General features: G+C 44.2%; 1 protein-coding gene across 4 annotated transcripts in view; it reads right to left on the reverse strand.

Moving 5' to 3' along the window:
* Positions 1 to 27,169, reverse strand: part of csmd3b (CUB and Sushi multiple domains 3b) — a 363,440-nt gene that overhangs the window by 172,846 nt on the left and 163,425 nt on the right. For all 4 annotated transcript variants that reach the window (XM_031585978.2, XM_031585977.2, XM_042710744.1 and 1 more), the window contains 4 exons: positions 24,022 to 24,134; positions 13,771 to 13,848; positions 4,553 to 4,640; positions 2,788 to 2,912 (listed from right to left, as the gene is read on the reverse strand). In XM_031585978.2, coding sequence (XP_031441838.1) covers positions 2,788 to 2,912; positions 4,553 to 4,640; positions 13,771 to 13,848; positions 24,022 to 24,134 — 404 coding nt within the window. The remainder of the gene's footprint in view (positions 1 to 2,787; positions 2,913 to 4,552; positions 4,641 to 13,770; positions 13,849 to 24,021; positions 24,135 to 27,169) is intronic.

Below are 27,169 nucleotides of genomic sequence, written 5' to 3' on the forward strand. Positions count from 1 at the left end.
CAAAACATGTGATGTTTTTTTTTTCGAAAAAACTGTCGAGCGACAGACTTGCTGCACATATGCAAACAGAACTATTGTGACAAAAGTTCTAAAAACTGGTTGTCAAACTGGTGACCATCTGCGTGCTGTTCTTGAGGCCATATGGCTTTGTGTTCACTGACGTGTCTAAGTGCCTGTGATCGAGCGCTGAAGAAGTGGTCTGTGGACACCAGGTTCACTGGCGCTGACGCTAGTTGGTCCACAGTGCCCAGGGCCAATATGAATGTCAATGCAAAAGTGAAAAAAAAAAAAACGTCAACTCGTTTCCTTTCATCACTTGTGACTTTGAATAGAAGAAATCCTAATTTGACATTTTTAAGGGAAACGTTATACACTGATGATGGGAAAAAAGGCTTGAGGCTAAATTAATTTGGGGCCAATCACAGCCCCTTCATGGATTTTTGCATAAGTTCAGCAAACTGGGAGGTGATTGGGCACTGACTGTCAGGACACCCCCCAAAAGAGCTCTGAACTCCACAAAGGACTAAATGGAGCAGGACTCTCTCGTCGATTTGTCAGTCAATCCATTGGTGGGCTGAGCAAAATAAATAAATAAATAAGTAAATAAATAATATCCTGGCCATTATCCACTAGAAATTAAATCCAGACTGGCTGGATCAGCCTCCTTGTGTAAGGCCTTCGAGTTGCTTCTTGCTTGCTTTTCCTAAACAGATGGGTTAAGTAAGGCTACCTTGACGCAGTTCAGCTTTCACCAGAGATTTACATGCAGTCGTTTTTTTGCCGAGCACACAGCTGCTTGACTTATGGGGTGTTATTTCATAGCCGTGTATACATGCTGATAAACACCTTGAAGGTTGTCAGATCAACCGTATTTTCTCAGGCGGCTAGCGAGCTAACAATCGACCCTTCTACCATGCGAGTGCTAACGCACAACCAACACTCAGCATTGTTTTTTCTCTGCGATATCTGGTACTTTGTCTGTCCTTTGGGCTTCGAATCAGAGGATTCCAACCCTGAGAACCTGGTGGGTGGTGGGTGGGTGGCTCACGCACAGGCTCTCTCCTTGGGGCACTGAGTCAGCCAGAGAGTGGGAAGACATCCAGTTTGGTGACAGCCAGTACCCTAATTGATATCCAAAATGAATATCTGCTTTTAATTGACGAGATAATAATGTCTGCATATTAGGGTGAAAAACAATCAGAGGTGCATGCCTAATTAATGAGAACTGAATGTCCCAAAGGGGAAAAAGGAGAGGTGGTATGTGACTGTGTGTGTGTGTGTGTGTGTGTGTGTGTGTGTGTGACTGTGACTGTGACTGTGTGTGTGCGCGCGTGAGAGAGATGAGAGAGTTTTTAATGTGCATGTGTGTGTGTCTGCGTGGCAGAGAGAGGGACAGTGTTTTATGTGCATGTGTGTGTGTGTGTGTGTGTCTCTCTCTCTCTCTGTCTGTCTGTGTATGTGTCAGTGAGTGAGCATGCATTTCAGACATTCCATGTGCATGTATAAGTAGTGTATGTGTGTGAATTCATGCATATACATTTGATTGTATCAAAGTGTGTGTGTGTGTGTGTGTGTGTGTGTGTGTGTGTGTGTGTGTGTGTGTATGTGTACCTCTATTTATGTGTCTGTGGTGAAGAGTGCACACATAAGATGGTTTGTGCACGACCCTGTGTGGTTTGTGAGTGTGTGTGTGTTTGTGCGCCACTCGTGTGTGTGTGATCGTAAGTGTGTATTCCGCAGGGTCTGAGAAAATGCATATTGGTCTCCTAGTGTGAGACACCGAGGGAATAATTATGCCCCAGAGTTGTCCATGTCGCTCCAACTCATTTCTGTCCCCTAATTAGATATAATTAAACTGTCGGCCTGAAATATGGAAACACTTCCTCGTCCGCCATTAGGACTTAACAACCACGACCCGACCATGGACAACTCAGGCGCTCAGGTCACAGCAGGTGAGGAGACGGGGCTCTTTCCACGGTCGCCGTGCCTAAATGAATCTCATTGCAGTGCCGTGATTTTGGGTTGCCATGGCAAAGAGACACCGCTGAGGAAGAGACGGCATTCGGCATGTGTCGAGTGTTCGACGGGCTATGATGGATGTGTTTTGTCGGTGATGGAGGACTCGAGAGGTGACGGCGCTACGTGACTTCACCTACACCCTTTGGTTAGCTGGTGAAGCTCACGCGCCAGCGGTGGCTTGCATGTGGAGCAGGAACATCTGGCGTCACCAGCAAGGCCTAGGCTTTGACTGATTTAGAAGTGATTTACTCTCCCTGTCTAATTAACATGAGTGTAATGAGTGTAAACGACACCCTTCAAGAAAAAGACCTACACTGCATGAATGTGTTTGAATGGAAGCCAAACAGACAGCAACACTTCTACAAATGAATTGGCATCAGAATTATTATTAATCTTATAATTAATCTAGCACTGTAATAAATGATAACACTGATAAAGTCAAAATAGATCTTATTCCCACACACGTGATGGCATTAAGGAAGCATCTGTACTGCAACATCTCTTCACCAAATTCCCTACCCAAGAAGGGATTACTTTGATATCCCCCCCAAAATACCTGGGGCCCTTCTGAACAACGTGTGCAGGTGGCCAGACAGCAGATATGCAAACACACCGTGGAGCAGAAAAACACTTTTCAGCAAAAATGCATCTTGGAGCTGTCATGCTTAAGATACAAAAAAAAATGTAAAAAAAAAAGAACAAAAGCAAAACATCTCCAGCAGTAGCTGCCACGCTAAGGCCCAGCTGTCTCTGTGGAGGCTTGCCCACCTCTGCAGACAGGCCGGTGGTCGCTCCACGCTGCGAACACTTCCGCCACCCGCTGACAGGTGATGGTCTTGGAGCCCTGGAGGACGTGATCCTCGTCACAGGTGAACTGAGATGTAGCCCCGATACTGGGTAGGGGAAATAAGTAGCACACACACACACACACACACACACACACCCACACACAGGTGCACACACAAACACGCATAAAAAAGGTCAAAGAATGAATATGCAAGCACACATTTGAACTGTGGTCGATACTTTACAGTACAAGCATTAAAGGAGTTATTTTGTATTCTGTAGTGTTTTTTTTGTTCTGTACACACCTGTAAAAAATACCCTTCAATTTACCTCAGCTGTTGCCTACTAACACCACTTTAGTATAAATAGCTTGACTGACCCCTGCCGACACTCTCAAAAATATATCCATTTATCCATATATCACACAAGGATTTGTACAGTGTTCTGCAATTGGCTCACCTCCCAGTGTGAGTGTGAACATTTTAGTATAATGTTTCTAGTGTGTCTCTCTCTCTCTCTCCTCCTCCCATATAAACACCTCAAAACAATTACACCAGTAGACCAGTAGGAATCTTCTGTCTTTGATAGCCCTCTGTGCCAGATCCATATGCAGGTTGTCAACGTCCCGCTGCGCTATTATTAGTGTGACTTTGGGGGGAACGAGCACTTTTTTTTTTCTTCCTCTCTCCGAGGAAAAAAAAAAAGGAAGGAAGGAAGGGAAATCCTGATTGGTATTCCGAGAGGAGCCCGGGAGAGGCCACTGTCATAATCAGGTGCCTCAATATTAATGACACGTGTCACTCTCGCCACAGCCTTCATAATGTGAGGCTGAAAGTTCCCTCCACACTCTTCATGAAAAAAAAATGTCCTTCAGCACTCAGGTTGATGACAAGAGTGAGAGAACCTGGGGCTGTGGGGGGGGGGGGCGGGTTACCTGAGCGATAGAAGTTTACATTAACCATGAGTGGCCCACACGGTTTGATTAATGGAGGGGGGAGAGAAGATCTAAGCCACTCTTCAATCAAGCTCTACTGCAGGGCTGGATGATCCAAACCACAGATGGCCCCTACGGCCAGGCAGGAACATGCCCCATGCAGCTAACCAATCAGTCATCTGAAAGACTGAGGTGCCCTGATGAAATGACGAGACTCAGGTGAGCTGTTTGCCGGAATGGAAAACTTCATCAGCTTTTTTTTTGTGGGCAGGACATTACTCTGCTGGAACCATAGAGGATTAAAGCACAGTGATTTACTGTTGGATCTCAGCTTTCTCACTAAGCAGATGTAATAACATGATACATGCTGTATGATACACTGATGCTTTTTACTGTACGTCTGTGAGTCACTTAGTTACTCTAGGAATTTCCTCCCAGGCACAATTATAATATCCAATAATGACTTTGAGATTTACTTCATAAACTATAGACTGAGTGTTACAGTGTACAGAGTGCTACTGCCAATTTCTTACTTAGAAAGGTGTGAGCGGTTGAATGGCACAAATTAGCAAAATCAGCATTAGCATTAGCTACGTCATGAAAAAAACTTTTCTATGTTGCGGCAGAGAGAACTTTTTCCTCTCTGCTAGGGGTGCTGAGTGTTAGTGGGGTGATGTAATGCGCATGATAACCCATTACAACAGGATCATAAAATCTGCTTGTGTGTCAACGACCCGTCACTCTCCATTCGCCATCCGGAGAAGAGGGGGGTGCTGTGAGGGTGACTTTGCCCGTGGTGGGGGGTGTGATTACCTGAAGTCGGAGCCGATGCGCTTGCCGTTGTCAGGCTCCCCGGGGTCCGGGCAGGAGTTGGACGCCTGTTTGATGCCGCCCTCGTTCACTACAAAGTCAGAGAGAGAGCGTGAGAGGAGAGAGTTACACCTGCTGGGTGGGGGGGCAGGGGTTGGGGTGGGGGGGGGGGGGACGCTCAGGCAGGGAGCAGAGCTAGATTTAGGTCATGCTGGCTTCATGCCACAGCGCACGGCACGGCACGGTACGGCACGGTACGGTACCTCACACAACCACCACAGACACCATCACTCACGACAATCACAGACGATCACAAAACCATCACGCAAGAGACCCGGCACTCGGGCAAAACCCAGGGTTTTGTGTTGTGTTTCTGGATTAGTAGAGATGAGAAGGTCAGCAGGATGAAGGCAAAAGAGGGACAGAGAGAGCGAGAGAGAGAGAGAGAGAGAGGGACAGAGAGAGAGAGACCGCAAGGAAAATATGGAAGGTACGGTTAGGAGAATCACTGGAGTCACGTCTAACCTTCACGTCCTTGTGTGATTTCTAGAAGATGAACTTTAAGAGTGAGCTTAAACTTTTATGAAAAACTTAAAATTCAAAAGTAAATACACAGAGGGCATAGTTAGTGAACAGGTGCCAAGGTGAGGATGATTCATTGTGACCGCAAGCCCCATCTGAGGCCCTAAGAGTACTGTGTTGATGCTCATTTGCACCGGCCCCCCGTTAGCATCGGAGGCTGTCCATATATGGGCTCTGACATGAGAGCTCAGAGCAAGAGGCTCATCAGGACCGAAGGCTCCCTCCTCTATGGTACCCACCCACCACAGCTCCTGCAGCAAGAGCGTCTGCCCCGGACCACACAGGCCCAGGAGCCGACCCCAACGCCTCACTGTCAGCTCCCCTGCCCATGACTATGACAGTCCTCTCGCTCCACTTAAGCAGACCCGTAGCTACGCACTTCACAGGGAGGTGGTAGAGGAAGAGCCATGCTATGAACCATGAACCAAAAGTAAGTATCTGAGTCATGAAGACGGCAGAAGTCTGTTCTGCTGAACATAATTATCTGTTCAAATGAAACTTTGTGAACCTCCCCCTAAAGTTGTAGTGCTTTTAAGGGGATGGGATGATGTTATTTTGAAAAAGCTGAGTTCTAAGTAAGAGACATTTTCTTGTTCGAATTCAGCTGCTGATATGCTGCAATTAACATGAAGTAAAAACAGCATTCTCGCCTGTTGCTTTTCTTAATTGCTCCAGTTCTTGTTTCATTAGTTTGTTTATTTCTCCCACCCCAAAGAAACAAAAAAAACAAGAACAAACAGCAACAACAGTAGAACCAAAAAAGAACAATTCCAGTTCCAGTTCAGCAAATGTCACTGCCGTAGCGCGAGGCTGAGGTGTGTGTGTGTGTGTGTGTGGGGAGGGGGTGTGTGTTTAAAAAATCCCTCACATATGCAGAGCGAGGCGCTCCCATCCTGGCTCGGGCTACAGATGGCGTCCATTACTATTGGATGGGGAGTGGCTGCCCAGAGCCCATTGCATGGTGCACAGCACTCCACTGAGTGCTCATCAGGCTCATATCCAGGAAGTTGTTTACTGCCTAATAGGAGATGTCAGAGCCTGGGGGGTTTGGGGGGGACCAGGGGGTGGGGGTGGTCAGGGCTCTAGACTCTGGGTGTGTGAGTGGGGGTGGGGGGTGGCGGGTGGTGAGGGTGGGAGATGTCGGAGTGGTGTGAGATTTGTATCGCTTTGCAGACTACATAGCGGTGTGTAGCACCTGGCCATTCGGTCTCTGTGCCATGGGTAGAAGAATGATCAAATGGCCGGCTAGGTCAGGGGGGGGGTCTGGGTTGGGTGGTTATGCTGTTAAGTTATGGGTGCTCACAGACAGACAGAACAACATACACAAAGACATCAACAACAACCATGATAACACATCGAAAAAAACACTTAATTATCACTTGATTTTCGAGTCCCGCTCGTTCTTCAACATGCAGGACTCGTTGGACTGTGGTGCACTACCTGAGAAAATTCTCCGGTATTACCTTCAACAACAGCACTATTAAATTAGTATGGGAAAGGGAGGGTGCGATAGCCATCAAAGTTCATGTGTGATTCAAGGCTCCTCTCTTTCACCCTTTTTAAGGGATGATTAAATCGGGCCCTTTTCCAGTGTCTGAGCACAGACCAATGATGTTGGCTCTCTTTTAATAAGGACTCCTGGGTATGAGAAACGACAGGAGGTGAAGTTATGTGGATGTCAGCACCTGGACAATTCAGTGTCTACCTGTGTGAGAAAAAATCCTTGCTCTGATCAAAGCACTAGTGAACTGGCCCTGGGTCAGCTTTCGGTGTGGTGCTGCTATTTTTCTCTCTCAGCAGAGCCAGAGGGCTGTGTTCTTGTAATACAAGAAAAGTGCTGGGATATAGAATTTATCACTATGTTGGCAATGAGAGCACCGTAGGCATGGGACAAACAAATGCACTGTACATGCCGTCAATATGTTTTATTTTAGATATATATTATTTGATTTTAGATATATTTGATTTGACTTGCACGTTATGTCAGTTCATCTACATAGGTATTTACAGCCGCTGACAAAACATTCAGCAAGGACAGTTCATGTTCATTAGTTAATCTCTCTGTGGTCTTTTCAAATTGCAAGGGGGGACGGCCACATGTGCACGTGTGTATTTATTTATTTATTTGTTTATTTATTTTTGCCAGCTTCATTCTACCAACAGGGATTCAGCATAAAAGACGAAACCAAAAAAAAAAACGACGGAAAGAGGAAGAAAGACGGCTAGTCAGCCGGCAGACTGGAAGGGCGGGCGGGCAGGCAGAAGATGACGAGCCAGCGGAGCAACAACGTGTATGTAGGCAGATAGTCATGTGGGCGTTTGGCATACAGACGCTTTGCACTGACTTTTTTTTATAATTTTTTCGAAATAGCTTGTTTTGTCCACGGATGGATGACATAATCGCGTGGAGGGGGGAAACAAACAGAAGAGGGTAGAGAGCCTGGCATGACTAATGCAACAAGTGTGAACGGTGTCAGTGTGATGAGTCAGCGCCCAGGCACACAGGCACACAGGCACACAGGCACACAGGCAGGCACTCCAACAGGGCCCCCGTAATGCACAAAAGCAGGACTGACACATAACTGGGGTTTGCATCGTAATTACACTAGATGCGGCTTGGTGGATGAGACTGCTCCAGCCAGCACACACACACACACACACACACACACACACACAGACACACAAAGGCAGCAACACACGCATAGGCATAGACACACACATTCAAATAGACACACACACACACACACACACACACACAGAGGATGTGTCTAGTTTGTCTCGGCCTCTGAGCACATCTGACAATGGCACGGCTAAAACATCTCGCCGCAGTTGTGCCACCATCTGCTGCGCATCTCGGGGCCATGATTGCAGATTGGATAAAAAAAAAACATTTTCAGATCCATCCTATCAGAGCAGGAGACATCACAGTATCGATTTCAGTAACTGTGCTGTCAGCAAATATTTACAAGTAAACACAAGGGTCAAAAGGGACACACAGACAAACACACACACACACACACACACACACACACACACACACACACACACACAGAATAATGACTTTAGTTATATATATATAAATCTACAAATACGTCTATTTTTACTGCCTTTCAATGCCTCTCAACAGGCAGCCTTGATTTGCTTTGCCATGTGCTCTTCACTGAGATACGAGTCACCAGTTCTGACAGCTGAGGGAATGTGCTTACACTGCTGCAGGACAGCCGGGGACTCACAAAAGCACCGCGCCGTCCAAAAATACTCCCCTAGGAAGACAGGAGCGGCAGTGGTAGAGGCAGCAGAGGCAGCAGCAGCCAAGGCACCCAAATCAGACTGGCAACAAACACATGAAAGGGACTGTTTCTATATCAAAGCGGCGAGGCTCGGGAGAGAGAGAGAGAGATCTGGAGTTTCTTTTAGGCCCAGAAAGGAGAGCTGGGGTGGGTGTTCTGCGGGGGGAGGATGGAGGATGGAGGAGGGAAAGGACATTTTTTTATTTTTTGTTTGCTAAATAAAAATGCTATGTAAAGTTTCTTTTTGTTGCGATTATGAACAAGTACATTCATCCAGCTAAACATGCATTTGCCAAACACATACACAGAGACACACACACACACACACTTACAAAACAGGATGAAGACAAAGGATAATCCAACATATTGTTTCTCTCTCCAAGTCAATTTGGACTATGAATAGCTCGAACACAAACACGAGAGATGCTGAGGGATTTTCACAAAATTCTTCTCCTTAGTTTGTAATCTACTTCAGTGTGGCACAGAAGATAATCGGTGGCCAGAATGGCCTATCCTGTTAATCTTGTGTGCTTTTTCAAACATCCGCAGTGTACACAGTTAAGTGCAAATTCTTGGAAAAAATACATCAGCAATGCCCTGCTATGCAGAGAAAACAAAATTGAATACAGCTATTGTTGTTTTTTGCTTGTTTTTTTTTTTTTGTCTCCTGAACAACAGTTGCTAAGAAACAACAGTTCCCAGCTGCCAGTGTATCAGTGGTAGAGAGAGAGAGGGAGCTCTGACCAAGCCGACTCCAACTCCGACTCCGTCAAAACCAGTGAAGCCGGAGAAACCGTGAGATTCCGCACGGCAGCGGGAAGCAGGGGAGCCATCATCTCTACTCGAGTCAGCCGTGATGACAGAAGGCCATAAGCGGAAAAAACTGCTTAAAAAAAAAATATATATTTTGAAATGGCGGCAGAGGTCTAGACAACAGAAATCAGTCTGTGAAAGGTGTTTTTTTTTTTTTTTTAACTCTCGGATGGCCATACATAATGTAGTTTGCGGTGTAATGCTGTCTGTACCACCATCCGTCAGCAGACACAGGGAAGACGGGCGTATATGGAGGAGGGGGGGAAAGGGGGAGTTTGAGGCTGAGGCTGAGGATGGGAATGTGGATGGGGATGGGCTCATCTACAAACGGCCCTGCCTGGCGGTATGAGAATGTGGGTCACTTGAGCACACCTCATCAGCTCTTTCCCCCACTTTGCACGAGGACAATTTGTCTGAAATGTTTAGGAAAGTTGTCGTTTATTTCCACATGGTGGAGACCAGCGGAGTGTGAAACCCATTGGGAGGACGGGTGGGAATGCTGGGGCAGGAGAGAGGGAAGCCGAGGGAGAAGGAGGGGAGAGAGAGGCTGGTTAAGAGAGGTACATAGAGAGAGAGAGAGAGAGAGAGAGAGAGAGATTGAGAGAGAGAAATAGAGGGAGGGGTGAGTGGACAGACAAATAAAAAGAGACAGAAAGAGTGGAGAGTGAAAGAGAGTGGTCTGGATCTTTCAAGAAAGAAAGAAGGAGGGTGTGTGTATGGTATTTGTATTTGTGTTTGAGTGTGTGTGTGTGTGTGTGTGTGTGTGTGTGTGTGTGTGTGTGTGTGTGTGTGTGTGTGTGTGTGTGAGTGAGTGGGGGGTGTTTTTCTCAGGCTGCACTCAGAGGCAAACAGTGACACTCAGCCAGTCTCTATCACCTGTTACACCTCCAGACTTAAGCCTGTCAGACAGTCAACTCACAGCAAGCAGTAACACCTGCTATTTACCACAAACACACAAATACACATACACACACGTACACATACACACACATGCACATACACACACGTACACATACACACACACACACAGAAACCTCCATGCACACACTCACACCCAACCAGCCTGGATGCACACAGTAGACTCACGCAGACAGTCTTTTACGCACTCACTCACAAGTGTGCCTGTATAAACACACACACACACACACACACACACACACACACACACACACACACACACACACACACACACACACACACACACACACACACACACCTTTGTTTAACCTCTCTCTCTTTAACCTCTCTCTGTTGTGAGTGACTAAATAAAACACACATACACCCACCCTGTATGCAACGCAACTCAGTGATTAATTAATGTTTGGGATAACAAAAGCTAAGTGTGGCCTATTTCTACACAGGGATAAACAAACCCTTGTTGCACCACTGAAGTAATATGGAAAGATAGTGGAGGCTCTGCTCAGTGACCTCCATATCAGAAGGGCAAGTATACACACACGCGTTTGATGGAACTATATTCAGGCGGCTGGCTTGAACCAGTCATTCTGAGAGTCAATATAGGCTTCAATTAGCTGACGTTCAGTGAGCGCATCTTAGTGAGCGCATTTTTTTTGGTCTATGGTAATTAACTTCTGCTTCGTTTCGTTAGACAGTGTCTCTCAACTCCTGTGCAATGATGCATCTCACCATGCAGTTTTTCCAATACGAACACACAGCTGGGCCGAAAGAAAGGAATATCATGAGAGAGAGAGAGCAGAGAAATAAAAGAAAAGAGAGAAGGAATAACAATAATAATAATAATAATAATAATAATGATAATAATAATGATATCAATAATAATGAACAAAAACATACAGACCAAATGCAGATGCATACTGAACATGCAGAAACATGCACACAAGCTTCAAATGAAGAGTAACTTGTCTTGGGTCTTGGGTCTGTCATCGCTGCTGTGTTCTGCTCATGCAGACGCTCTCTGTATTGGCCCCTCACACATGCATTGTGAAAGCCACAGGGACAAACACATTCCCTCTGTGTGATATTGAACGGGCCCTGCTCTGAAGCCCCACGCCCACACCACAAACTAAGATCAAATGCCCATGCTAGTTCTGATGCAGACGTGCCTGTCGGTAGACAACGGGTGGTAAGAAGACAATCGGTGGTAACAGGAAGTAATTCTGGTCTCTGATTGGTTAAGACCTGTCACCTGTCACAGTGCCAAAGGGACTGTGATGTTTGTGCTGCACAATGCTTTCATGAATTCAAGTCCTTCCAACAAAAAACAGACAAGTACAATGCCAATGGCCATGTCTACACTTCACTTCACTCTAATTTGTCTAGACTACACACCAACCAGTTTCAATGCATTTATTATTTGTCTAAGTCATCACAACAATGGATTAATGAGCTGTTGTTTAACTTCTCTCTTAATTATGTGGAGGAAAAAAATGGTGATGATGGTGAGGACACAAGGATTTTTACTAAACATAAACATATCATTCACAAACGGGATAATCCAAAATATTTTGCCTACTATTTAATTCACACATTAATTGTGTTTTCTTAAGAAACATAAACATTTCATCAGGCACCTCAGCGCTGTACTATGATCAAACGTATTTATTTCCAATTACTGTCTCTTGAAGCAGATAATTGCTTCACCCAACAAGAGGAAGAGGATAGAATGCAGACAATCTCAGCATACTATACATGTAGTGTGGATGAGATGCTATTATTAAAAAAGTCTTACTGTGAAGATTCAGGTCGGCCCATGTGAGCTTATTCATAGCCGTGAAATACTGACCATGTGTGTGTGAGGCGGGGGCAGTTAATCTGAAAATGGCAATTGTGCAATTATCTACACCTCATGCCAGTACTCACCTAAGTTTGCTTGTCAGAGGAGCACAAAATGAGTCATTCGGCATCATGACGTGACTAGAAAGAACTCACTTCCACAGAATAGGAAAAGACCTCCTCTCCAAAAAGGGATTCCACTTTAACCCGTGCTACAGAGTGAGGCCTAAGCCCTAACCCAGGCTTAAGTGATAAGTGTTAAATAACTAAAGAATCCGTTAATATTATCATATATTATCATATATGGTCACATCCTCATAAGATGTGCTTACAGTTATGATATTGTGAGGGTTATGGTTAAGGTTGGCAACATGTACAATACGTATTTACATGGAAAGTAAACTACATTCAAATGGTTGATTTAGAAACTGATTAATTACATGCTATGTCAAATCAAGTGAGGCTAAAATCTAATATAGGGGTGTCGTGGGACAAGGTTTAAGTAAATTAGCAGGAGTAGGTAACAAGAGAAATGTCATTTATAGGTGAACCATCCCATTATACGAGTTGCAGAGCAGAACACTTCCTTGTTCACAAACAATGCTACAAGACTACAGGAACTGAATAGGCTTTCCCATGTCATAAGGACTCTCTACCTTGCATGCCTTGGAGGAAGGCGTGCCTGCGGTTTGAATTCGGTTGTGTAAGTTGTGTCTTTTTTTAGGAGAACTACATAACTACATAAAAAAAGTCTGTGGCTGCACGGATGCACAATGTCTCTACTCTGCCAGCCAGCTGTTTCACAGTAAACAATCCCAGCCATTGTTTCAAGCCAATCCGCCTCTGTAATTTGGATACCTAATTTTAGCTCTCTTTAATGCACAGCAACAGACCGTGCCAGTGAGCTTTGATGTGGCGAGGGGTCTGAACTGGCTGACTTTGATTTCTGAGAGTGTGTACTCTGTGTTGTCTGTAGTAGAAAAGGTCAGCTGGGACTCTGAGAAGAGTGGACCACCAGAGGACATGTCTGTTCTGCTCTACGATTTTCATTCCCATTCATCTAGGAGGGGTTAGATATTTCTGGAAGGTATTTGCAGAGAACTGAAAGTATGTAGCTCCCCGTAATCTCCGAATAGGCCCACAATGGCTGATGAACATATAGGAATCTATTAAATGAACATACACTCGTGTTTTAATGTCATGCACATTGTTTGCATAAGGGCACTTTTTTTGCTCTATTTTTCATATCATTGTTTGACATTTCTTGTACAGTAAGATGAAATTTAAGAAGGACCGGCCAATGTAGATAGTGTTTTGTTTAAGAAGGACCGGCCAATGTAGATAGTGTTTTTGTTTTCTTTAGTTGAAGCAGTTCAGTTCAGTGGCAATCTACATTTGACCACAGCACTGCCGTTAGGACATTCTGCAGCCGGACACTGTTGAAAAGGCAGCGTTGACCACTCATTGACTGACAGCATCGTGTGACTCGATCCTTGAGGTTTGCACAGTGCATGTGTGCCATAGTGTGCCATAGTGTGCAGGGTCACTGACACAGTGCAGAGAACGCAGGCTGGCTGGCTCACGGATGGCGGGGCAGGGAGAGGACAGACCATGCAAGTAGCAACATCAGGCGGTTACTGTGGCCAAACAAAGCAATGGCAAAAATGAACCAGGACTACAAGAACACGACACATACACACACACAGACCACACACAAACGCCACAGCAAGGAAAAAAGTCACAGATTTACCATAAAAAAGAGTAACAAACGGGTAGACTCACAGATAGAAAACTTGTTGCTGTTGTCTTTGCCTGGGAATAATTTTACTCCTCTAGATTTAAAATCTACGGACCTTTTCACTAGTCAAAGGGAAAAGAAAGGAAGAAACAAACAAACAAACAAACAAACAAAACAAAAAATCAGGTGAAACAGGTTCCAAATAATCAGTCAGCATAGAAAGAAAGACACATTCCCTGAAAAACCTCATGAAAAGAACTGCAGAAAGCATGAACAAACAAACAAACAAACAAACAAACAGCAGTGATAATCTGCAAACACATATATCTTGGCCAAAAGAAAGGAAAGAAAAAGAAAGAAAGCTGAAACATGTGGTGTGGTGGAGAAAGCTTTAAGATGGAGGATGGAGGGCTGCAGGAAGAGGGGAAAGGGGAAGAGGAAGCTGAAGAATAAGCAGGAGGGACTTCTGTTCATTGGCCAGCCTTCAGATGATTGGGTGCTCAACAGCCGGCCGGCCGGACGGCAATGGTGAGCGTGGTGGCGGTGACTCGACTCGGGAGCCTCGGAGGGCTCTTTAGGGCCGGAGGTGGCCCTGTCGGGCAGTTTTACTGGTGGCCCTGTCGGGCAGTTTTAGAGGTGGACCGACCAATTTGTCAGGCCACGCCAAACTTTGTCAAATTTGTCCCGGTGCCAAACGAGACACAGCACGGGACAGGACAGCAGCACACCCAGTTTAACATGTGCACTGCAACAACTTCAGTGCAAGGGAACTTGTCAACTTTAGTTTTCAGTAGAGCCAATCTCAGATGAACAGAAGTCCAGTCGAAAATCACTATAATAGTATTAGTAATAATAATAATAATAATAATAATAATAATACATTCCAAATACTTCCAAAACAAATGTGTTAATATTTCTTTACAGCTGGATATTGCTTTCTTTTTGCTAAGCAGATGAGGGACATTGTGAATTTGATGCATGACAAAGTGTGAAAAACTAACAAACAAACAAACAAACAAACAGGATCATCTGTCCTCATAACATCCTTCAAGCATCACCTCATGTAGACAGAACAAGAAAAGATCACACCCTTCTTCAGGGAATGGGGGCTTGTGGTGATGACTGGGGATTTGGAGCTGAGGACTGGGCGACTGGGGAACACCGCTCTGTCTTTGCTTTGGGTGGACAGACCCACTGCCCAGCCCTCAGCCTACCCAAGGCCCCCGCCCACACACTCCCATTTAGCCTCTGTCTGCTCATTCTCTGATTCAACTGTTTCTGAAGGAATTTAAACTCGGGCCATCGATTGATAAATGAATTTGGGTGTGATGCTAGCAAGCATGTCTTGACTGAATTGCACCACCATTTCACACAAGAATGCGTCATACCAATTTTAATGTGAGCAAAGAGGCGGGCAGCGGGGGGGGGGCTTGGAGGGGGGGTCGGTGGTGGTGATGATGAGATCAGCAGCAAATCCACAATGGTTGACGTGGTGAATAGTTATAGGACATGTTTTTTTTTTTTATTATTCTTTTGTGCATATTGAGAGACATGGAGATGGATGTCAATAAAAATAAGATGTTTGCCCACCCTTACAAAGTATCCTACAATGTTTATACCATCGATTTGCCGAAAAATCATTCATACAGAGAGAATGATAATTACCCTATGTTGACGAATATTCAACTCTAGGCTACCATTCTTTTCAGTGCTGTGAGTGGTCAAACATATTGGAGACAGTAGCAAAACCTGCGTATGTACTGTTCTCCCACTTGTCCTATGATATACAACACAAATGATATTACAGATTAAAAGGAAACCAAATTAAAAACCTGAAGAGACTGCTGAATATTTAATTGCATAAGCAACCACTAACATCTCCCAGGCATTGTAGACATGCTACATATACATCAATACCTTTGTTCTGCATGACGTCCAGGGCTTTGATTAAACTCGTCACCATGACAATCCGAACTACACTCACACATCTAACAATATTGATTCATATCCCTATTATAATATTGTGCCAGTTGTGTAAGATTGATATTTTCAATTAATTTCAAAGGGGTCATGCTTAACAACATTTTGAAATCAACATATGATCATGCAGGCTACTTAGCACATGGTCCTCGCATGTGAACCACATACCAAGGGTCCTCTTACACAAAGTGCAGCACTGACAAATGGCACATCCTTGCTGACTCCCATTAGCCAGAGTTGAGTGTTTCATTCCAGTACTTCAATCTCGACCCCCTTAGGGGGACTGCCTGCCTGCCAGCCTGCCTGCCTCCCATAAATAAAAAATCAAATCAAATGAGAAATTGATTTCAAAACAAACTAAAAATAGTTAAAAAAAAAATTATAGGATCTAAACTTGACGAAGCCCTCACATCTGGATAGGCTTCTGTTCTCCTGCTTGTCAAGTGCAGCTGTGGGCCTTGTGCGTTTGATTGACAGCTCCTGGAACTCTTGGATGGAAGGCTAATGATTAAAACAGGAAAGGAGCTGACCATTACTTAAGGCCTACTTGAGCAGTGATCAAGCACAGCCCCAATGATGGATGAGGGGAACCAATTTATGTCCGAGTGCCATGCAGTGTTCACTTGTTCCCTTGATGTCTGGGAGACAAAGCCAGAATGCCACCAAGAAAGAGGTTGAGGCTCTCAACTTAAGTTTTCTCGAACTTCATACAAGTTCATCATCTTATGATACAATCTTCTTCTGGATTGGCACCCCTTGAATGCTGTTGCTCCATAGACAACTCAATTGATAGGGAAACACTGTTGTGACTGCACAAGAACGTGTGTGGTGTTCCACTACTTTATTTTAAAAGATGACGAACTAGCCGTAAATCTCTGGACAGAATGCAATACTTCAGGCACTGGTGCAGCCCCGATGTCTGTGATTGTCGCTACTTGATGGCCTGTTTTTCACACTGCCTGGAGCACGGAACTGGTTCTCATTCAGAGACCAATAAAACAGTGTTATGGTTGTAATGCTGTTATTTAGTTTTGGCTAAGGGCTAAGCTGGGATAAAAGCTAATGGCAGACAAAGCCATAGGGCTGGTGGCAATACAGAATGCTTCTGCACTAGCAATATGGTGGTGTAACTATAGAGCCTGCGGTCCTTGCAAACTTGAGTTTATCCAGCCCTTTTTGCTCTTGCTCACTGACTAGTGGGAGCACACTTTTCTACAGCATCAGCATCCTTACTTGGCCATAGCAAGGTGATTCATTTTGGTCTATGACTGTAGAATATTGGATAGTCTAATTACATTTATGTATATAAGTGAGAAAAATGACCTCAAAAAGAGAGGCCCTAGGTAGTTACAAAGTCTACTTACTTACAACTTTTGAAGTTGCCAACTATTCACTTAAAACTCCTATCAGACTCTTGTATGTCAAAACAGCAGCTAATATCCAAACGGTATGTTAACAAAGTTTGCCCTCTTGCAGTCAACAATCCTCTTGCTGACGACTCAACAACAGAAACTGATTATAGTAATCAGCAGAAAGTAAATGGGCAATTATTATTTGTTATCTTGTCAAAGGGAAACATATTTGCTATTTTCAGGGGGCAAATACTCAATAGAGGCCACCGCAATATTAAATTGTATGTGTCCATAAACTAAACAATGACTGATTTATTTAACCGTTAAATGTCAGTTACAGTTTCACATGCTGTTTCACACAGATCCATGAATTTTTAATGGACAGGATGAAATATTTCTGTTTTATTATTTTCTTTTGGGCTGGTTACAGCAACATAATACCACATCCTTACTAAAATAGGCCCTTGTTCTTTTTGGTCAAAACTTTAATTTCACACCTTCTGTTATGTTCACGGAAACGTCTCGGTGTGATCTCAGACACATCTCCAAATTGTGTTCTTATCTCCAGCGCACAAGTCTCCTCGCCTCTTATCCTGAACCTCCATCATATCGGGGATAGATTACTGTAATTGTCTTCTGTCCAGAAGGCTGAGATTATCCAGTGGTTTGGAATCAAGCGTACGTTCCCGCCTCCCGTTCCCGTTTGTTATCGGAGGAGAAAAGGCAAGACTCCGATTATTCACTGGTCCGAGAGCTAGACGTGGATGTGCTGCTCCGTTTGTTATCGGAGCAGAAAAGACAACGCGGTCATATTTCACCTCTTTTACTTTTGCCCCGAGACAAACTTACTGGCTGTGACAGCCTGCAGAGACTGCACAGGCCCTCCCATAGACCTTCACTGCCAGAGACACTTTCAATTTAACTGTAGAATCTAAAAAAGTCTATTTATATCTCTGCCTTGAATTTCCATAGACTACACTGTCAAAGGAGGTGAATAGCAGAATTTCCAATGCATTTCTAAAAGCCTAGGGTGGGACTGCAGAGCTCTGTATATATGAATTTTATGCTTTGCTGTATGGGTTGAGACCAACCCCATCATAGTCACATAGTCTTTTGATACAATTCGAGTTTTTACTCGATTTCAAAACTGATATAACCATGCAACTACATTAGTGCACATTAAGAACCTTGTTCCTAAACATTCCTATGAATAACTGCAGCTGGGAAGATATATGAACAGTTTTTTCCAGGGAAAGTGGCAGCATGGCATTCTGCCCCAAGTGTGTGTGCACCTTTAAATAATTGAATGGCACCCTGTGTGAGGAGGAAACTCTGATGTGCCCACTTGATAAATCACTCAAGGTCACTGGGGCTGTGCCACTCAGATGTGTGATGTCAACATCACAACCCCCCCGCCCCGTCTCCACCGACACTCCATCTGCCTCCAGAGCGCATTAAGTTTGAGGAGAGACTACTGTCCTCCGGAGGACCAGCAGCAGGTGGAGGTTCGCCATCGTAAATGATGGCAGTGATGCGAGTGTTGATGTTGCACAGGCAGATTTAAGGCCTCTCTCTCTCTCTCTCTCTCTCTCTCTCTCTCTCTCACTCTCTCTCTCTCCCCCTCTCTCTCGCCTTGCTCTCTCTGACTCACTAGCCTACGTCTGTAGTCGATTCTCACTCTACACTAAGAGGGATGTGCCCACGTCAGCTGATGTGAATACTGAAAAAAAGTAACTAATTTCCCCACAGATTCACTTTGTGCTATTTCAACAATACTAATAATTTCATTTAACTTCATTATTTCCCTATTTTCTGCAGGATAAAAAAGAGAACAAAAGAGAGGTAGATGAAAAGAGTTGTTCAATGCAACTGCATTTCAAAACTGTCAACGCAGCCATTGAATGTTATTCATCCCTTTTCTGTGTCCACAGTCTATTCATGAACACAACAGCACGCATTATGGAGGAGAGTAATTTGAACTTATTCATATGACACACAAGCTACCAACAATACTGGACATTGTTCATCTTCTTAATATGGATAAAACATATTCCAAACCAAACTCACCATATTTCAACCCCCCCAAAGTAGTCCTGTCTCACACACGTCACACAGTTTGCCGGGTTAATAAGGGTACATTACTGCATTTATTAAGAGGCAAAACACTTATCGTTCACTTATTATGATCCCTCCCACTTCTGGGCATTCTCATAAGTCAGTCTGTTTGGAAAGCCTTTCAATACTAATTAAACCTTGACTCGCTGGCTTAATTGGAAGCTGGACCTGAGGAGTGATTGGAAATTAGATGGTTGATTTTATGGCATAATTAGTTTCTGTAATCAAATTGCTGCCAGTGATTCTCAGGTATTGCTTACTCATTTCAGGTTCGACTGGCCTAATGGAAATTTCTTAGAGGACCACCGACTATGGCAAAGGTGAAAGCTACACTTTATCCCAATCGCACATGTATGAAGACATTCGAACGTGGGGCAAGTCCATTTATTTAGTCAAGTATACACTAATATACAATGGACAATTAATGTACTCCCAGCAGAGGTCTCATGGTCTGTACACACCAAATGCAATGGTGCTATGTTTTTTACCCATAATGCACCAGAGTTGCACTGCATCCTGCAGGTAGTTTCAGCACCTCACCTCATGCATTCAGCCTATGTGAAGATGTCATGGTGGCATGTTATGCATCTGACTTCGTGGAAGCAACAGTGAATCCGGTGTTAAATGCACAGTTTAAATACTGTGTCAGTGATGGAATGAATAGCCCATATATCTCGAAACGAGAGAGCCTTGGGCTGCAGAGTGACACAAATACATTCAATAGTCTTTCAGTGTCAAGAGAACATGACCTTTACACTAGCAAACGCAACATGCATCTCAAAATATTGACATGTGAGACTCCGCAAGTAATGCTTCTTGTCGACGGCCAGATACTTTGCTCTCCTTTCCTTCCTGTTCATGAACCCTATATAAACCTTCCTCTATATGGGAGAAAGGGCGCATACTGACACTCATCTTCTCAGCTCGTCTCTCCACAGCCCTAAAGATTCAGGCTCACCAATTATTAAGAGGAGAAGGGAAACAGGACGTCTGGAAATGCCATTGGCCCACTTAGCACTCCTATCCAGTCACTGAGCATTCAATAAGGGTGAGAAATGGAAAGGCTCCCTTTCGCGGCACATCAACAAATCTATCATTATCCTCCACGGGAACAGACAAATTCATCGACTTACAGGCAGGGTCCCTACAATGGCATGATTGACCAGCGAATCAAAGCAGTCGGCGTTGACACAATTGCAATTGCGACACTCCCGTGTCGGTAACAATCCGCGCTCGGGTATTGTGTAAGCTGACAAGACTTGAAGGGAAAAGCCGTGGCATGGCTGGGCAAATTCGTTGAGAGATGAGAAGATGACATTTGAGAGAATCATTTTGCTTTCTGACAGAGATGAGAATGAGACATGGAGTGGGCATGCCAAGGACAATCTGGGGTGCTTTGCGGAGAGAGAGGGACAGAGAGAAAGAGAGAAAGAGAGAGAGAGAGAAAGAGAGAGAGAGAGAGAGAGAGAGAGAGAGAGAGAGAGAGAGAGCAGCTCATGATGTACTAATAAAGAGTGCCATTTGATTTTTTTTTCACGACACGCACTCTGCAAGGCAATGAATGTCATTCAAAGAAGCAACCTTGCAGGTTTGAAATCAAAATTCAATTGAGAAATATTTCTCTCCAGGCAAAGGTTTATGGAGTATTTGTACTTAAAAATGGTGCTGTAAATAAAGGCCATAACTTGCATTTTAAGAGCCTTCCATCTTTATTTATTTATGACATTGTTTATTTATTTTCCCTTAAACAGAACTAATGTAAAGGAGAAATTACAAGTATGCTGTCCTCTAGCTCAAGGGAAACTGTGGCCATGGCACATCATTCATGACAAAGATTACGAATAACTGGTGTAGTTGTACCATTGTGTTGACACATTCACTGTCAATCAGCAGCCATTAAAGTTCGGGAGTGAAAGGGACTCGCCGAGGGAAAACTGTACAGCTCTGAACAGTCACACTTTTAGGCTCGGACAAGGTCCCTGTGCCACTCCATCACCTCGCAAAAGGCTGTGAATGATTTGAAATTGAGTCCTTGGAACTGATCCAAAAACACCAATGTGGCGCAATGCAGATACTACGGAGACGTCCAGAGATGTAATTCTTGGGGTTCGCTGCCCTATGCTGCGACGGGAAAAAAAAACACATGAATACTAACAGCATTATGATTTAAGCAAATGCTTGAGGAATCCAGTTTGACAGAAACATAGTGGAGCCTTGCCAAATTAATTATGGCCAATGGCAAACTCTGAAATGTAACATGGCGCTTGTAATAGCCTGCGGTCTAATGGCATAGTTGTGGAGTGACCATCAAAACGGGGCTGTGCCCAACATGGCATGAGCTCCAGGGGATGATTGTGCGACACTAGTGCCCCTGATGGTGTGTACTCCCTCAGCCAGTCAGTTAGAGTCTGGGCGAAGCAAATGGGATTACATCAAGGGTGCTATTATGCACATTTAGAGGGTGGATTGCCTTTCTCCTTTGCTGGTGGTCATCCTTTGTTAAGAATTTTCATATCTCAATTCAATGCGTTGACAGGCTATATTGGAGGAAGAATATTGGCTAGAATTGTTGTTGTAAAACATAAAGCCTTTCTAAAAGCTCGCAAGTACATCCAGGAGAGTTGGTGAGACAGCAACCCTGATGTGGTTGTGTTTTTTTTTTCTCTTCCATCCATGTATTTGTTTTATGTCAAGAGAGGCTAAAGTTCAAAGGGGTATCCTCTTCAGTGATGGATGGACTGTGCTGGTGAATGATTTGGTGATCTCAGCTCACTCAAGAGCTCTACCAAACTTTGGTGAAGTTGTGATCATACGGTTCTGCTCTAATTTTTTCAGGATGTTGCAGGCGACAGCCTCATTTTGGACTTGGAGTGTTTCCTCACAATGACGCTTCAAGGCAGCCACAGTTGGTTAACATCCCTAACTGCAGCTTGGGTAAAAATGATTGTGCCTATTTGATAGCATCATTTTTTTTGGGGGGGGGGGGTACATCAAAGAAGTAAATTGGATTTCGGCATGTTTGGTGTCCTCTGGCGCAGTACAGCTGCTACCCCTATACCGGCAAGCTTGTTGCTCACCAGGTGGTACCTCCAAGCAATCTTCCAAGAAACATTAAAAAGACAGAGTGCCATCGGTTAACCTACAGTACATTTTCTGAATACAGCTAGATTTAGTGTCTAACAGAGAGAGAGAGAGAAAACAACTAGGGAATGCATTAAGGGGTGCTTCCTTCATGTTGGACAGAGACAGAGAAGAGAGATGGGGAGAGGGAGAGAAAGAAATAGCATTATCATATTTGAGGCAAACCTGCAGCATGAAAATGAGCTCAAATTAATTTCCACTGAACACCACCTTATAAGAGCATGAGACCATTTGTACTTAAGAGACAGGAAGATAGCTATAAGAGGTACTCTTAAAGATAATCCAGAATATCCCTTCCCTTCCCTTTGAAATCATACTTTTCACAAAAAAATTGATCTCAAGGGTTGGGCAAGGCTCTAGCATCGCCAAGGTGATGTGCTTGATACGCAGGGTGAATATCAATAAATTAGTAGCAGTCAGTCTAACACCGTTAGTCATTGTTAAAGAAATAATGCTGAAGAAAAGGATGAGCGCTCCACTATTCCACACTAAAATACATCTAGTGTGTGATCAATGGACAGCAGCCTTTCTCTCCCTCTTTGCTGCCGTCTGCGAAGGACTGACCTACAAGAGCGCCCCCTGGAGGGAAGACCAAAATAGGAACATTCTGGGGGTCTGTGCCTCTGTCCAGATGTCCGTATTTTTTTCCAGACTCCCTTCTATCCACAAAAGTCCGAGCGTAACGTCACAGCTGGCAGGGTCAGCAGCTTCCAAGGAATTTCTGTGCAACTTTGCTACCCCAACCCCCACCCCCACCCCCACCAAAACTCCAAACCTCCCTCTCTTCTATCTCTTAATAGTCCGTAACAGGAGCATCACTATCATCAAGGAAGCTTCTCAGAAAGATACAGCTTATTACACTACATTATAACGCACTTTATAAATAGTAAAACAAACAAAAGGTCCAACTTCTGTAGAAATAAAAAAAAAGGAGAAACGTCACAAAGGGGAACATATTCCCTCAAACAGAACTTGTAAGGGTAGGCAAACAACTTCACATTTCACCCAGGATCTCCAGAAGACTGTTATGCAGTTATCATGTATGCAGACTGAACTTGGTTTTATGGTCAATGTGTGTTAGAAGAGCCACAAACACAACACACACAGCAAGGCACAAGTGGGTGTATGGCTTTGGATGATAGGTTAAAGCTTTTTTTTGGTAATGTAAGCAGCTTTGAAAAACATGAAGACAGAAGAGACATCTATTTCAGAAGAGGTGAAAAGTGACTTGTTGCTGAAAAAACAAAAGTTAGTTTCAAATCAAAGAAACCCATGCAAGCTTTAAAACAAAAAAAGAAATAACTTTCAGAGAGAAAATATATATATGGCATTAAAAGAAAAAAAGCTATATATCCACTAAAAAATAGGAAAGAAAAAAAAAACATTCCCTGTGTGCATTTCTTCCAGGTAGCAAGAATAGTAGGTCCCTATAATTACACATTAAAGAAGGTTGAATGATTAAAGAGGCAGCTTAATCAACTCTGAAACTATCCATGACTGTGTATAATTAACATATCACTACACTTTGAAGAGAATTAATAAAAAATTAAGCATATATGGTTCCGGTCTTGAAACATTTCCTAAGATAGCCAAGACAGTGATGCCATTTAATCCAGACACTGTGGGCTCTCTGAAGTGCACTGTTAGCATGGCTCAATACGTCTGGCCTGGAAACCCCAGTCTAAGTCCACTGGATAGAATGCCTACCTTGATAATGGCCACTAAAGCCTTTGTATCGGTGGTTGCTGTCGGTTACAAAGTGTAGCCTCAGCCAGTTCTTGTTGCTGACAATGGGTGACGGGACATTCATCCCCGATAACCTGTAAAGAACAAGGAGAGGGAAATCATTAGGCGTGTAACGACATGCAACCCATCAGCAGAAACAGACACTGATATCTTAACCCCTTCAAAGCCCTCACAACAGACTTCACCTTCCCCCCCAGAGCCAAGACACGTTAAAAAAAAAAAAAGACAAGAACAGAATAGGAAACAGCACGGCTAGAGACTCAGAGTCTCTTGATAGAGACTGGGAGTCTCTAGGTAGAGACTCCATGCTGTTCAAATCCCAAAAGAACTGGACATGGCTGGCAATCTGTGTTTCACAGAGAGCAATCAGCGAATGTCTTCTGTTATTGTAGATTTAGGGGATTATTCATGGAGCGGAGAAACATCAAAGATCACGATGACCATGAGAATTATTCTTTTTGTGACAGATTTAACGGTAACAATGGACAGATTGTTCTTTGTTCTTTCATAAAGAGGAGGACTTCACAGTTTTATATCAGTGAAATATGATCTTCACAGGACTAATGGGTAGTGTTGTACTGATACTTTATACGAGACGATATTTGCCTTTAATCTAATTGTACGGATATGAGTATATAAAGATGATATAAATGAGTAAATATAGAATAAATAAGAATATGTATGGTATATATAAAGGTTTGTGTACACAATGCATTCATTCAGTTGTGTAACACTGTTTTGTGAATTTTTGTATGTTTTTGATTATGTCCATTAAATAAGAATACCTTGTTTAAATCATCAGTCTCATAATGCTACTTACTGTTGTATGTCTGCAATTTCATCTAACTTATAGTGGCAGCATTACTCTTCCCATAAAGTGTGCCACAGCATTTTTATTATTGTTATTATTTACCACCCACAACAATAAAAGCAGATTTTGTCAGATGGGCTGACGCACACAGCCATTCCGCAGTGTTAGAAAAAAGGGCCACAGAGAGACAAAGGCAAAAGACCAAGTGATCGGTCTTTGTATCTCCTCTGTATCCTTTCTCCTCACTGCTGCATCTACTTCTATTAAACCTCTGGGGTTGCTCAGGACTCTGAAAGGGCAGCCACTGGCCAGCTGGTCCTCACAAGTATAGGCACACACACACACACTCACACACACACACACACACACACACACACACACACACACACACACACACACACACACACACACACACACACAGACACGGAAACACACACCCACTGAAGGGACAGCAGGAGAGTTGCAGAAAGATGAGCTTGAGCGTGCAAAGTTTCTGGTCGATTTGTTCATCATGAGACAACGCGTGATGGCTCAGACCAAGCACAGAGGTCACGTTGCCTGCCCTCAACACACACACACACACGCACACACGCACACACACACACACACACCTCCTCCTCTCCAGCCCCTTGTATCCGGCTAGCTTTATTGATGACTGACGGGATGTGTCATTAAAGGACACGGTCACATGAATCACGGCTTAATGGCCTTCACGGGTTGGAGCTGAGCCATATCATTACCGTTATCACGCTGAACGGACACCGGGCCCCCTTCAGCATGCTTCACTTTGAGCTGGGGCTGGCTGTCGCTCTCTCTGTCGCTCTCTCTGTCCCTCCCTCCCTCTCTCTCTTCCTCCTTTACCCCTCCCCTCTCCCCTTCTTACTCTTTCTTTCTGTCTCTCCCTCACTTCCCCGTTTCTCCCTCTCTCTCTCTCTCTCTACCTGCACAGTCGCCGCTCCCTCTACCTATCTATCTCTGTAATCTTCCTCTAGCTGCGGGCAGCGCACGGCACAAATGGCTCCCTATACAGTCTCCCTCTGGGCAGCCAACATTTATGGAATGTTAACGACAGGTGTAACTGTCAAATGCCACTGATTCGGCATTTCGGTGACCTTGGGAGAGGCCGGCGTCGCGTGAGGTGTGTGGCGGACGTGTCTGAATGTTAATTCCCTCTTCTGTCTGTGGAGAAGCTGGAATAAGAGTCGGAAGGAAAGCAGTGCTCCAAAGCAATGGCTAAAATCAAATCTTAATGACATGGCCACATGTCCCTAAACAACACAGCCAGCAACTGCCTACTGTTGAGGACCAAGAACCATTCAGACAATCCACATTATAGACCATTATAAGATATTATAACAGGATGCCTCACAAACAAATGCATGCTCAGAGAGCCACTGCAACATACATAGATCACATACATGCATTAGACAGCACTTTGGAACTTGAGCAAGATGGATGGCTTATGCGGTAATGGCATGTTGTCACAGCAACATCACAAATTCCATAGTTATCATCACTCTTTATTTGCCGACCACCGACATAACGCATGACGCAAACACCGTTTGAGCAAAACAAATTGCTGCTGTTCAGCATCTCTCCCTCCACTTGGCAAACGACGGCGATTCACACAGAAGCCACGATGCTAGTGCACGCCGTAAGGACGAGATAATTAATGTGGAACTCAGACAAATATGCGTCTACACAGACGTGTAATATATGGAGCGTGCCCAGATCTATGAGAGGCATGGCAAATCTTCATTCAAGCAGGCACCCCTCCGGATACAAAAAATGATTTTGCATCGATTTCTTCGCAAATGGCCAAAGGGTGCGCTCAGCGGAGACGGCAGGCCGCGTTGTGTTTTCTTCATCGGCAGGGTGGCCATTAATAACTAGCCATTGCAAACTTCTACATTGGGTCCAACTGTTCCACTCTCAGGCCCTAATGGAGATTGGACAACATGGATCTCTTGGGGACAGAAATGCAATCTCACGTTTATATGCACATTACAAGAACACACAGACACACACACACACACACACACACACACACACGCGCGCACACACACACACACACACACACACACACACACACACACACACACACACACACACACACACACACACACACACACAAATACACACAAGATGTTACAATCTGTATGGGGGGGTGTGCAATCCTCCTAAGGCTTGCTTAATGCATTTTGGGGGGGCTGTGTGGTGTAATCTCCACTGAATAAAAGCAATCTGGCCGAGAGATGCAGAGCACCGTCACTTAAATCCACCAAGTGAAAATTGCAT

This window comes from Clupea harengus, chromosome 19 (assembly GCF_900700415.2).
Source record: "Clupea harengus chromosome 19, Ch_v2.0.2, whole genome shotgun sequence".
In the NCBI taxonomy this organism is placed as follows: Eukaryota; Metazoa; Chordata; class Actinopteri; order Clupeiformes; family Clupeidae; genus Clupea; species Clupea harengus.